The sequence below is a fragment of the Aquarana catesbeiana genome, linkage group LG08 (genome assembly GCF_042186555.1).
Source record: "Aquarana catesbeiana isolate 2022-GZ linkage group LG08, ASM4218655v1, whole genome shotgun sequence".
Taxonomy (NCBI): domain Eukaryota; kingdom Metazoa; phylum Chordata; class Amphibia; order Anura; family Ranidae; genus Aquarana; species Aquarana catesbeiana.
In genome coordinates this window covers 21,776,814-21,790,597 of record NC_133331.1, presented here as the reverse complement: position 1 = coordinate 21,790,597, position 13,784 = coordinate 21,776,814, and the positions used below count along the sequence as shown (strand labels likewise).

Sequence of the window (13,784 nt, the reverse complement as noted above, 5' to 3'; positions counted from 1 at the left end):
ATCGTCACGCAACTGGGTGGGATTGGGCACAGTGCTCTGCACCCCAAGCCTACCCTTTATTGAAGCCTATTAGAGCCTCTGGCTCTAATCATGTGCTTCAAAAAACACTGCCATAGGATAGGGAGGGTGGCAGCAGTGTTGGGGGGGGGGGTGATGCCTGTGCGCCCACAATGCTTGAGCCGCCACTGTTAGGATTTGACCTTTCATTTTTCCTATTCATAGATACATAGTTCTTCCACCACTAAATACAAAAGAAGACTTTGGTATTTTTCCATAGTAATAAGATATGGGCTTCAAATCTTTCTATTCATTGATAATTGGAAGTGGCCATCAGATCTTTCTATACATAGATACTACACTAACATTAGGATGTTGCCTTTAGTTCATCCTAATAATAGATAGTACACTAGTAATACGTTGTGGCCTTTAGATCTTTTTATACATTGATAGTACACTAGTGATGTTGTCAACAGTGGTGAGGCTTTTAGGTCTTCCTATACTTAGACATTGCTGAAAATAAGTCCCTTTGTTCTTCTTGTACTTCACACACTAGTATTCCATACATAACATTTTAGATACTATCATTAGCCCACATAAAACGGTTCAGTAGATCGTATTCCAGCTTTTCAACAAAGTAAGCAGTCACATCCAGACTGCTTGGAACAGAACAGTAAATATGGAATTTATTTGATGGTAACTTAGACAGCTTAACTCATCCTCTCTGGGTCCTGCTATGTGTAAAGCAATATTAATATGCTTCCTGGAAGCCATTAAATACACAAGAAGACGCTGACATTTCTTGATATTTGAAAGATTCTCCTTGACTGATAAAATAGAACGAGTCCAGAGATGAGTAACAAAAATGGTGAAAGGTTTGGGAAAGTGACCTCAGGAACTGTACAGTCTGGAGGAAAGAAGGGAAAGGGGAGACACGATTCAAACCTTTAAATACATTGAGGTGGGGAATAAGGTTCAGAAGGCCAGTTTTTTCAATATGAAACCAAAACAGAACACGGGGACATGACCTCAAACTAACTGGGGGAAAGTTCAAAACTAATCTTTTAGAAAGTATTATTTTAAGGAAAGGGTAGTTTATGCTTGGAATAAGCTTAGAAAAAAGTTAACGAAAAAACAAATGAAAATAAATAAATAAAACAAACAAACAAAAATAATGGACAGACTTGATGGACTACTGTCTTTTTCTGCCGTCACTTTTCTGTGTTTCTATGATTCGTCTCTTTAATAGGAGATCTGATGGGCACAGCCCTGGAAAACCTGGACCGGCTCCTGGCCATGCCATATGGGGGTGCAGAGCAGAATATGATCCGCTTTGCCCCCAACATCTTCATTCTGCGGTATCTGGAGAAGACTCATCAGCTGACCGATGAGATCAAAAGCAAAGCTATCAAATTTCTCAAAAGTGGTGAGCTACTCATTACAAATGATAAAATATCTATCCAAAATTGTTATTTTAACCTTTGCATTGAGATTAACAATAATATTTAGAATATCTACTGACGCCTGCTTGTCCTGATTAATTAGAATATACCTGATACCTTTAATGTATAAACTCTGTACTGGATTAAGACCAAACAGGGTCCCAGTAATAGGCCCCTCCATATATTTACCTTGTTCACATATTACAATATAAGAAAAATATATCAAATCTTTTCACCTCAAGTGATAATAAAGGCATTTAAAAAAACAAAAAAAAAAACAAACGTGTTACACTCATTTGCTCTGTGCGGTGGTTTTGCACAGAGCAGCCCTGATCCTCATCTTCTCAGATCCCCTGCTGGTGCTCCTGGCCCCTTCCTCTTGCCGAGTGCCCCAGAGCAGGCAGCCGCTGCTCTGCATGTCCATCTCCCCCTCTCTCCTCATTGGTTCACTGGCTATGATTCATATGGCTCCTGCTGCTGTCTCAGCCAATGAGGTGGGAAAGTCCCTGGAGAGTCGAGGCTCTCATGCACATCCCTGCATTGCGATGGGGCTCAGGTAAGTATTAGGGGGGCTGCTGCACAGAGAAGGTTTTTTACCTTCATGCATGGAATTCATGAAGGTAAAAAACTTTGAGCCTTTTACAACCACTTCAAATATTACTGAAAGAATCAGATCTCACAATAAAGACATTTAAAAGGTCAGTTTAATGAGCATGCGGAAAGGACACACAACGCTTAAATCAAAAACTCTCACCTGAGACCACGTCTCTAGTGTGTTTCAATCCTGGGCTCGATCATAGAGATTGAGGCAATCAGAGGGGGAGCTGTTAAAATATGCTTATTACATCTGACTGGCCAAATCAATTAATCTTTTTTTAACCCTTAAAACCATAAACACATTTAATGAGGAATACATGCTTCATTAGTAGTAATATGTGGTATTTAGATCTCTACATCTCTGCATAGGCATATATGCCTCTTTAATGGACATACATGCTTCAGGAGCTTTTTATGGGGTGTCGTGGAGTGGTGGCATATACACAGATCATCTTCAATATTACTACTGATGAACTGTAAGTTATGCCTCCAGTATCCTCCCTTATATACCCAAATAGATTATAAACTCTTTCACTGTCTGTATCCTCTTTTACACCTAAAGTGGTTGTAAACCCACTAAAAAAAAAAAAAAAACACTAGAAAAAAAACAAAAACCTGCAAGACAAAGGCATAATGAGCTAGTATGCATAGCATACTAGCTCATTATGAAATACTCACCTTAGATTGAAGCCCCCACAGCGGTCCCCGTACACTGCTCCGGTCGGCGACATCGCTCCTGGAGTTACCTCCGAGTACATGTGATTGGCCGGAGCTGCAATGATGTCGCTAATGTGCGCGGGAGCCGCCGGTAACATGCAGATACAGGGAATATCTCCTAAACCACGCAGGTTTAGGGAATGCCCGGGGTAGCTACAGGTAAGCCATATTGTAGGCTCTGACGATATCCTGTTGGATGAAACATGTCAGGCAGGCTGACACTAGCACGCTGAGAGCCGCGGCCATTCGAATATTCTGATGCACTTACACCTGTACTATAACTGTAAGTTACTAAGAATAAACTTCTTTTAAACAAATTAACAGGCTTCACTATTGGCTGCATTATCTTTTTACTGGGTATCGCTGGCTGACTTGGTTACACATCCTGTATGAGAATGAGTAAAGTTTATACTGTGTGAAAAAAATCTGATGACTAGCCACAATCCGGGTTTGGATTTCATTTAACGCTGAATATTGGAGATGTGACCTTGGGTTTCTATTACATATCTACTCTCTTCAGCTGTCTGGTAAGCAGATGGGATCTCCACGTGTTGCCGGGTGCTGTCATATACACATTGAAGTTGGTGACGGGTGTATCGACTCTCCCTCCTTAGATTTATATCATACTTAAGCATGTGGACTTTTATATACTTTATTTGCTGATCAACAAATTGTGCTGGCTGCTTTATATAATATTTTTTCCTGCTTTGCATACCTGTTGTCAAAAGTGGATTGTAAGGGTTTACAACCACTTTAAACGACTGACATAGAACCCCAAACTATAACTTGCCAGTCAACCAAGCCAAGAGTATGAAAGCTTGGACTGAGGTTCAGTGTAAAGTGAGGTCATAGGAGAGCTGCAATCTTCCATTCTCCATGCTGAACTTGCCGAACTTGCTGGCAGCACACTGGGGCTCACTTTGAAGGTTTGAAGGCTTGCTTTGAAGGTTTGCTGACTTTTGGCTGTGCAAAAACTGAACAGGTGGCTTCATCACTCACTATAATGAAATTAGGTGCGATCATCTACACAGAATTTTACTATGTTTGGGTGCAATCACCTATGTCAGCTTCTCCAGTGTATGTTTGAGGTACCAACTTTACAGTACTAGCCAGCTGACTTTACTTACCAGCACCCCTCTTTGTTTGTTGCTTGTAATTCTTATATTAACCTCCCTGGCGGTATGATTATTTCGGATTTTAGGTGCTGAAAGCGGTACCATTATTTTGCATGGAAATTTGGCGTTTTATATTGTAGGTCTGTAAATCTTAACAACAACACACTTAAATCTGTCCAAACCAGAGTCTAGTAGATATCCCGGGTATGATAAAGTTTGAAACACAAAAACATAAATTATAATATAATAAATAAAAATAAATAATTAAAAAAAATTAAAAAAAATAGTAATAAAATAAATTTCCCCACAATTCACTATCGCTCAATTCTGCAAGTGTTCTAATTTACTATCGCTGTTTTCTAGCTGGTCTAAAGCCACTTTTGACGTAAAGGGACACTTTTTGGTTGCTATGGACAATCTCCAGTTTCCAGGCAGAAAGAACAGTATATATCATGTAAAACTGCATGCAGGGCATGGGCCAAAGCACTGGGGACAAAAGGGATGTGAAATCATTTCATACAGTACTGTAATCTGTAAGATTACAGTACTGTATGTGTTATGGTTTTTACTTTTTTTTTAATTTGCCGCCAGGCTCCGCCCCCGTGCGTCGCGCCGCTCGCAGGGAATGGAGCCTGGCACGGAGAGGCTTCAGAGGAGGACGGAGCCCTCGGACACTGCGGGTGACATCGCAGGATCCCGGGGACAAGGTAAGTAACGCTGCCCCAGGATCCTGCAATGCGATCCCGAGTGTGGCTCGGGGTTACCGCTAATGGTACTGAATTTTAACCCCGAGCCACACTCGGGAAAACCGCCAGGGAGGCTACGACTGGTTGCCCAGTTACCCTCTTGTATACACATGTACTTGATTTCTTTCTATTGCCTGCCTGTTTCTATGTCTGGATAAGGAGTTTGGAGATTAGGAATTATTGCAGTAATTATGCAATAGTGCAAAAATTATGGAATGGAATTTAATTATACCATGACATTTCTATTTATAACTTTATCTTTTTATTTTTATTTTTTTAACTGGAGAACATGTAGGTAATTGTTGATATGTAGGTAATTGTTGCACTGGTGTTATTTTTATGTGTGTTTTTTTTTCTTAGTTTGTTACTATGTATTCTGTTTGTTTTTAAAAATAAACATTTTCATGCATAGAGAATAGGAACTGATACTGAGAATTACACCAAGCATACAGAACAAGAGACGGGATACCGTGCAGAGTCCATACATTAAAAATAAGTACAGATACTGAGAATTACACCCAGCATACAGAACAAGAGAAGTGGTGCTGTGTAGCGTTCATACATACAGAATAAGAACAGATAGTGAGGGGGATTTTGCTGGAATAGAGCTTTAGGAGAATCACATGCACATGTGTAAGTGCAGAACTTAGTGGACAATGTCATATTTATATGTTTTAGGGGTGTACATTTTTGTTAGAGTACCACTGATTTTGTTCAGCAACACCTCAACAATTTCATCTTCACCTTCCTGCTCTGTTATTCTTTGCCTTGTCTCTGTGCCTTGCATGTGCTGCAACCTCCGGGTGGGCATTCCAAATGATTTCTGGATTGAGTTTACATCTATCCTGCTGAATCCATCATTTGGAACGCCCACCCAGAGGTTGCAGCACATGCAAGGATTAGGTGCCTCTTGGTTACCCCTATAGGCTCGATTGGCTTGTCAGGTGCACGCTTGCACAAGTCCAATCTTTCCGGTAAGAGACTGGTATTTCTGGTGGTGGATTCTTCATGTCACTCATCACTCACTTTGATGTTTATTTAAGATTACAGTGACTGTCACACATTTGGATTGAATCACATATTCTTGGGACTTACCATGACCCTCTGTGGTCCTCCATTATCACAAATGGACACTATTTTTTGAGTATTTGTCAATATATATCTTTTTTTTTTTTACTTTTTAATCAAGTTTATCTCTCACTTCATCATTTTTGTTATTAGATCACATTTCACATGTTTGATATTTTGATTACCTTTATATCATTGATATTATTCTTTAGCACTGCACATTTTACACTTTTTTGATTGTCTCTTTTTTACACTGTTGTGCTGGCCGCTTTATATTTTTCTGACCTGACAGCGCGGTATATCTAGTCTTCTAGTTCATATTTCGTCGGTTGTCTCTGCTTTTTACCTATATTTGACAGGGTCTGTCCTGACTTCAGTGTGCCCCCATATGACCCACTTAGTGTAGGGTCACTGATAAAAACCCAATAATAGGCCATTCTTCTTCCTTATTGTCTTACAGAACGTATGCCTTGCTGACACAGGCGCAGTCAAAAATAAGCAGCCAGTTCTTATCAAAAACAGAGGGCTCACTGCCAGTCAATGTTATTGAAGAGTCTTTTTTAGCTCTGACAGTCCACTACCTGCCAACTCATCTCATGACAAAGTAATATCTATTCTGACTCCAACTGTAATAGTTTGGTGACTTATCCCTTCCTGAGACATCTCATTGACTTGTCTGATTATGCCAGAGACAATCTTTATCAGATAGCTGAACTTACCAAACACTTGGCCCCCATGAATATCTTTATTGCATACAGAGAGGTTGTGGCAAGCAATATGATGCAGTAGTTGTTGCTATGTGCAATAGTTGAAGGTCAAAGGAAGAAAATATTGGAAATGTCTTGCAGGAACGAGAGCAGCGGAGGTCACACATAAAATGAGTTAAGTTAAGACAGTGATCACAGGGAGGCAGCATACTAATCAATAGTTAACCACTTGATGACCAACGACGTAGCGGTAAGTTGCTGGAATAGAAGTATGATATCTCAGTCAGCGCCGCAGCTGTAGTGATGACCGAGATATTATTTTTTTAATCCCTTGACCCCCTCCCATCTCAGCCTTTGCTGGGCTCTCCTGAGCAATCAGGGAGATTGAACACAGTGAGGGGAACTTATTTTGTTATTCCCACTGTGTGACCTCAGAAACCGGAAGCAACAAGGATTTTGTCACTTCAGGTTATGGTTCCTTTGTTTACAAGCCATTGCCCGGCTTGTGTAGCAACAGATCAAACCGGTCTCACTCTTATAGGCTGCTTTGGAGGTCAGAGAAGAGATCTGGGGTCTCATAGACCCCAGATCTTTCTATAAAGAGGACCTGTCAAGGCCCATGCTATCACAAGGCATGGTTTTTTGTCCCTTGTGATAACAATAAAAGTGATTAAAAAAATGTAAAGATACAGTATAAGAATAAAAAAAAAAAATTAAAATAAATAACACAATAACAAAAACATTTTTAAAAGCGCCTCCATGCTCACATGTCAAGGCGAACGCATGCGTCAGTCACTCACGCATATATAAACAGTGCTCGCACCACACGTGAGTTATCACCGCGATTGTCATAGTGAGAGCAATAATTCTAGCACCAGACCTGCTGTGTAAATCTAAAGTGGTAGACTATACTGATTTTTAAAGTGTCGCCTATTGAATGTACTGTAGTTTGTCGCCGTTTACGGGCATGCACCATTTACAGGCATGACATGTTTGATATCTATTTACTCAGTGTAACATCATCATTTTACCCAAAAAAATGGGTATTCTATTGTGTTTGTGTGCAATGAAATATTTTTTCCCAAAAACCACTGCACAAATACCACGTGAAATATAAAATTGCAACTCCCACCATTTTATTCTTTAGGTCCTCTGCTTAAAAATATATATAATGTTGGGGGCTCTAAGTAATTTTATAGCAAAAAAAAAATACAGATTTTTACATGTAGGAGAGATATGTCAGAATTGACCTGGGGCTCAAAAAAAAATACAGATTTTTACATGTAGGATAGATATGTCAGAATTGACCTGGGGCTCAAAAAAGAAAATACAGATTTTTACATGTAGGATAGATATGTCAGAATTGACCTGGGGCTCAAAAAAAAAAAATACAGATTTTTACATGTAGGATAGATATGTCAGAATTGACCTGGGGCTCAAAAAAAAAAATACAGATTTTTACATGTAGGAGAGATATGTCAGAATTGGCCTGGGGCTAAAAAAAAACTGATTTTTACATGTAGGAGAGATATGTCAGAATTGGCCTTGGGCTCAAGTGGTTATCGAAGTGAAAAGACATGGGAATTAATCATAGATATAAATGCATAGATCATAGAACTGCTGGAGGCAGCATAATATCAGCTGGATGTTCCATGTGTGTGTGGGCCCTCAGACACCCACCAGGGCCTAGGCACCCGCCCAGGTTTCCATGTGGGTAGTCTAGTCCTGTATAAGCTAGGCTTGAGAGAATGGGGGTTATTTACTAAAGACAAATAGGCTGTGCACTTTGCAAAGTTCAGTTGCACTCTAAGAGGGCAGTTGCTCCAGAGCTTAGTAAATGAGGTAAAGCTTCACTTTGCAAAGAATACTTAATCAAATGCAAGGAAAATGAAAAAAAAAAAATTTTTGCTTGCATATGATTGGATGATGGAAGTCAAGAGAGCTTCTGCTCATTTACTAAGCTCTGGGGCAACTGCACAGTCTATTTGCCTTTAGTAAATCAGCCCCAATATGTCTCCATATAAAAGTTGAATATAAAAACTTTGTTACCCACAACTGTTAGTTGAATAAAGATATTCTTGTTTAAACTGGCAAAACTTCTGGGTGGGTATTAATGAATGACACAAAAAGGTTGAATCAAAGTGTTCATTGGGGTCTGCAACATTTCCAGGTTTGACAGTTTGGATCAAGGTCATGCATAAATCCTCTAAGCTTGAGTCCATTCTTACCCATGGTTTCAGCACTGAGGAAGGGGGAGACATTTCCCTCTAAACACATTGGCTTCATTTGATACCTTTGTTCAATAAACACTTTGATTTGACATTTTTGTTTCATGAATGTTTGTACTGGTTGCTTCCCAACACCCACCCCAGTGTTTTGCCACCCATTGTTCTGTGTGAAACCATCAGAGAAGTAGCAGCCCAAGACCAGAACAAAGTCAATCTGCACAGTATATTCACTGCACATTGGCCCTGGTGAAAGAAGATTCAGTTCTGTGATAGATCCAGACATATCAATACCTCACACACCCTAGTCCAGCACCTACACATCGGAGGTCTGAAGAAGAAGCGTTCACTTCGAAATGCATTACCTATCTGTCATCTACACATCCAGGATGCTCTCTCTATGATGTAATTTCCGGCCAGATACAAGTATGCGGTTCAAGCTGGTTATGGTGGCGTTTGGCCGCTTCCTGGTTCTATCAGCTTGCACAGTCTGTACTCGAGTCCACAGCGACCACAGGGCGCCTTGGAGAAGCCAGTACACTGACATTAAAGGATAGATTTCAGAGAGACCGTGTTGGTGTGCAATATATCTGCCGTCATCCTAAATAATATTAAAAGAATTTATCTGCAACAAAGTGCATGTGGGGGACGTCCCTTTGGATTTTAAAGGCAGAAAGAGAGTGGAGAGAGTAATAACCATAAAAGACACCAGCAGTGCCAACTTTATTAATGTGCAAAAGTTGAAAAAAATTGTCTAAAAAGACAAGGCAACCATATACAGTCAATAATTAATATCTGAACAAAAAATAGTATCAAAGACATATAGAGCATATATAAATAATATCACCCAGTGCCAGCAACCCCAAATCATCCACCTGTATGGGGTAGGCCTGATGGGGGTAGGTGGCTAGTCCATATTTCCCAACATGTTTCGGAGAAGACCGTAGTCACATTTGTATATTCCTTTTTCAGGGGAGTTATTTTACACACAGATGGGTAGAGAAAAATTATCTCTTGTCTCTAAAACATAAATATAGACATCAATGAGTAACAGAGCAAAAAACAGAACCATATGAATGGTCTATTGCATAGCCGTCTTAAAATTACAAAGAATCATTATAGTACTTACATAATAAGACTCATGTCATGAAAAGAAAGAAAAAGCAGATGAAAGTGTCAACGTGTTGGTTGTAAGGGTCCACAGGTGACAGAGGGAACACCAGCGATTATGCGCGGAGCCGCATGGGCACCTTCACAAGGGACGCCTGTATCCACCCTATAGCGAACAATGTCGGCATTAGGGAAAGGATATGCACATAAAGAGAGGCCAAAAAAGATATGTAATTTAAATTTAAGAAGATCCAAAAGTATGTAGGGACTGGCCCTATTAAGATGTCAATTTCATAAAAGGCACAGTTCTTACCTCAGTTAAGATGGTAAATCAAAGATATTTTCTGCTAACAGTGCAGTGTCTGTCAAGTGGAGATAATAAGTCAAAGGCATCTGCTGCTGACAATCCGGTGTCTGCCACTGTGTTTGCATGAGACATCCAGATGTGAGCAAAGGGAGTGACCAACATAAAGGGAAGTGGATTGCTAAACAAGAGTACTCAGCCTAGATCAGCTGTGTTGGAAATCAGCTGAGCTGTGTTGAAAGTCAACTGAAGCAGTGAGATCGAGGGTGTATGAACAGTGGCCAATCAAGGGTAAGCTGAGAGGCAGTCCCGGCCGCTGCGTCATCACGCCTAATGGGCGGGGACACGCCTCAGTGGGCGTACCTCAGGCACAAGAGCGCGCGGCGCAGCCGCGCCAGTGCCTGGCGCGATGGCGTCACGTGTCAGCGTGCCACCGGCGGGAAGGCCTCGCCGTCGTCATGGAGACGACGGCGAGGGCATGTAAGCGCTCCACCCGCCGCAGCCAGGTCCAGGACGGAAAGGGGGAACCATTACCGTCCTCGGCGGCAGCAGGGGGAGCCCACCCGCCGGGTGTCAGTGCACAGGCAGCACCACGGAGACCACAGGCGCCCAGTATTGCCACCTAGTGGATGGAAAGAAAAAACAACCAGCCTGTTGAACAAAAAAGGGCAATCACAATATATCATATAGAGACATACATGGGTGGTGAAATAAAATAAACATTCTTAGCATAGCATAAAGATAAACAAAATATAAAGTGAATGGTGAGTAAGGTAGTAGAAATATGCAATGTAAAGAAAAAGAAAGAACAGGGAGAGTAAAACTCCATAACAATATGAAGCAAGAAGACAGTGATGGTGTAAATCGAGCGTAGCTCAACAACAGGAGGGATTACAACAATATTGTATGTCAAAGTATATTATTGTATATAATAGAAACAGTAAAAAGAAAACGGAAAAAAGAAAGGGAGGGGGGGATCTAGAGCGGATTAATAGCCTACATATTAAGTTCACATACACCTGACGAAAAGCCGGGGAGGAAGGGTCTAAAGTTGAAAGCCTCGTTTAATCCTGGTGGTGAAGTGGCTCGTAGCTCATGAATCCACTTGAGTTCACATTGAAGGAGACTTTTATTGAAATCACCACCTCGTGAACTAAAGTGGATGCGGTCCAGTCCTAGAAAGAAGATTTTGGGTATCGAAGAGGGATGTACTGAGGCCATATGTCGGCCAATGGTAACGTCAGGGTCACGTTTTAAGATGGTTGAGACATGTTGGTATATTCTCTTCCAAAAGGGGTTGATGGTCTTTCCAATATAATAGCCTCCACACTCACATGTGAGTAAATAAACTACCCCTGGGGTCTTACAGTTAATGAAGTGTCTTGGGTGAAATAGCTGTCCATTGGATAGGTGGATGTCCCTACGCTTGTCCATATACTGGGAGTAGGGACATCCACCACACGAAAAGGTGCCAAGGGTTTTGCAAGTGTCACCCCTATGTGACCGGTACTCACTTTTGACTAGTCGGTCACCAACAGATGGAGCCCTCCTATAAGTTACAGCTGGTGTGTCTGGAACAAAGGGGGATAAAAGTGGGTCCATTTTCAATAGGTGCCAATATCTTTTTAGAATTTGTTTTAACCTTCGATGTTGCATGGTGTATGTGGTAATAATTCTGACAGTATTGTCAGTGGGGGGCCGTATTGGTGTATCCAATATATTATGTTGTGACGAGGCTAGTGTCCCTTTTTTTGAGGGAAGATCGAGAGTAACCTCTTTCAAGTAGTCTAGTTCTTAGTTTATCAGCTTCTACTTTAAATGTGGAGTCATCCGAACAGTTTCTACGTGTCCTGAGGTATTGTGTGTAGGGTATAGAGGACAACAGGGGTTTGGGGTGGAAACTGGTTTCATGTAGCAAAGAGTTTCCCGCCGTGGGCTTCCGGTACAACTGGCTAGAAAGACTGCCGTCAAGTTGTTTTTTGACTAGCACGTCTAAGAAGGTGATCTCTGTCTCACTGTATACCATAGTGAAAGCTAGATTGAATTCATTACAGTTAATTGCAGCCAGGAATTCGTGCAGAAGTACATCTGGACCCTCCCATATAAGGAAGACGTCGTCTATATACCTGCGCCAAACGGAGATGTGGCACATGTAAGCAGACAATGAGTCATTGGTGATCGGGGAGTGTTTCCACTCCCCCAGGTACAGATTGGTGTACGATGGGGCACAACAAGTCCCCATCGCAACACCCTGTACCTGGAGGTAGTGGGAACCGTCAAAACAAAACACATTGTGAGACAAGATAAATTCGAGAGAGTTCAAAATGAACTCATCGTATTCTGGTTTGGAATCACTGAATTGAGAGAGTGCGCGACGCACCATTGCGAGGCCTAGATTGTGTGGTATGCTACAATACAGGGACTCCACGTCAATACTGACTAGAAGAGTACCCTCAGGAATATGTATATCTCGTAGGGCTTGTAGAAAGTGTATGGTGTCACGTATGTATGATGTTTGGCATTCAACGAGGGGTTTCAAATGGTTGTCAACCACCCAACTGAGATTTTCCGTGAGGTTGCCACGTCCGGAAATGATTGGTCTGCCTGGTGGTTTGTCTAGTTTTTTATGCAGTTTTGGCAGTGCATAGAAGGTGGCTTCTTTCGGGTGGGCAGTTCTGACAAATTCCCAAGTGTCTTTGGTTATAACATTGTAGTGATATGCTGTATCCACGAGATTGTAGAACTCATGTGTGAATTTATCTAGGGAGGACCGTCCAATAGGGCGGTACCACTCCCTATTTTTGAGTAAATCCTGACACATTTCAATGTATTGAGTATTGTCCATAACCACGACATTGCCAACCTTGTCAGAGGGTTTGATGACAATGTCGTGGTCATGGGCCAAAGTATCAAGCGCATCACGTTCATCACGATTAAGATTGCTCTTAGACTTGTGGAAGAGCTTCATGTTGTCAATATCAGCTGTAACGAGCTTCAAGAAAGCAGAGGTATTTGGATTGGAACTTGGAGATGGGTAAAGTGTAGATTTCTTTTTTATTTTTCTTGATGAATCAATGGCCAATGCTGTAGTTGGTGTAATAGAGGCCCCCTCAATTGATGATGAGGTTGCCGCATGTTCAGCAGATTCAGAAAGTCGATCAAAGTCCGCTGGACAGGAGGGATCCTCAGAGTCAGAGCACTCCGTGGGGTCATTTTCATCGAGTAATGCAATCAAGTTAGACAACGCAAGGTTCTCTTGGTCAGATTGCTGAGAACCAAGATCGGCTTTTTTGTAAAACATACTTTTAAGTAAAATTTTGCGGATGAAGAGGTGAATGTCCTTGATGGCGTCGAATTTGTCCAGACCGCGGTCAGGGCAAAAGGTAAGACCATGCCCGAGGACATTCATCTCTGATTGGGTGAGAGAACACGAGGATAAATTGATTACATTTAACAACGTTTTTGTTTGTTGGATTTGTGGGTTTTGGACAGGTGTGATTGTACTTTCTTTTGGTGTGCCTGTGTGTGGCTTCTGATTTGGTCTAAAAAAGTACCCGGAGGCACTGATTGTGAGCGTGTAGTTATTGAAGTGGTAGGTAGATGTATCGAGGATCTAGAACTACTCAGTGAAACCGATGTATCTGATCTGTCACTACTCGTGGCAGATCGAGACTGATCGGTGTTACCTGTCCTGGATAAGGGTGCTTCCATATGGGAGGAAACATCACGTGATCCTGTGCCTCGTTTGTGAGATTT

General features: G+C 41.5%; 1 protein-coding gene across 1 annotated transcript in view; it reads left to right on the top strand.

Moving 5' to 3' along the window:
- The window catches only part of LOC141105632 (alpha-2-macroglobulin-like protein 1), a 351,206-nt gene that overhangs the window by 227,154 nt on the left and 110,268 nt on the right, over positions 1-13,784 (top strand). Inside the window, exon 24 of the mRNA XM_073595595.1 lies at positions 1,247-1,423. Coding sequence (XP_073451696.1) covers positions 1,247-1,423 — 177 coding nt within the window. The remainder of the gene's footprint in view (positions 1-1,246; positions 1,424-13,784) is intronic.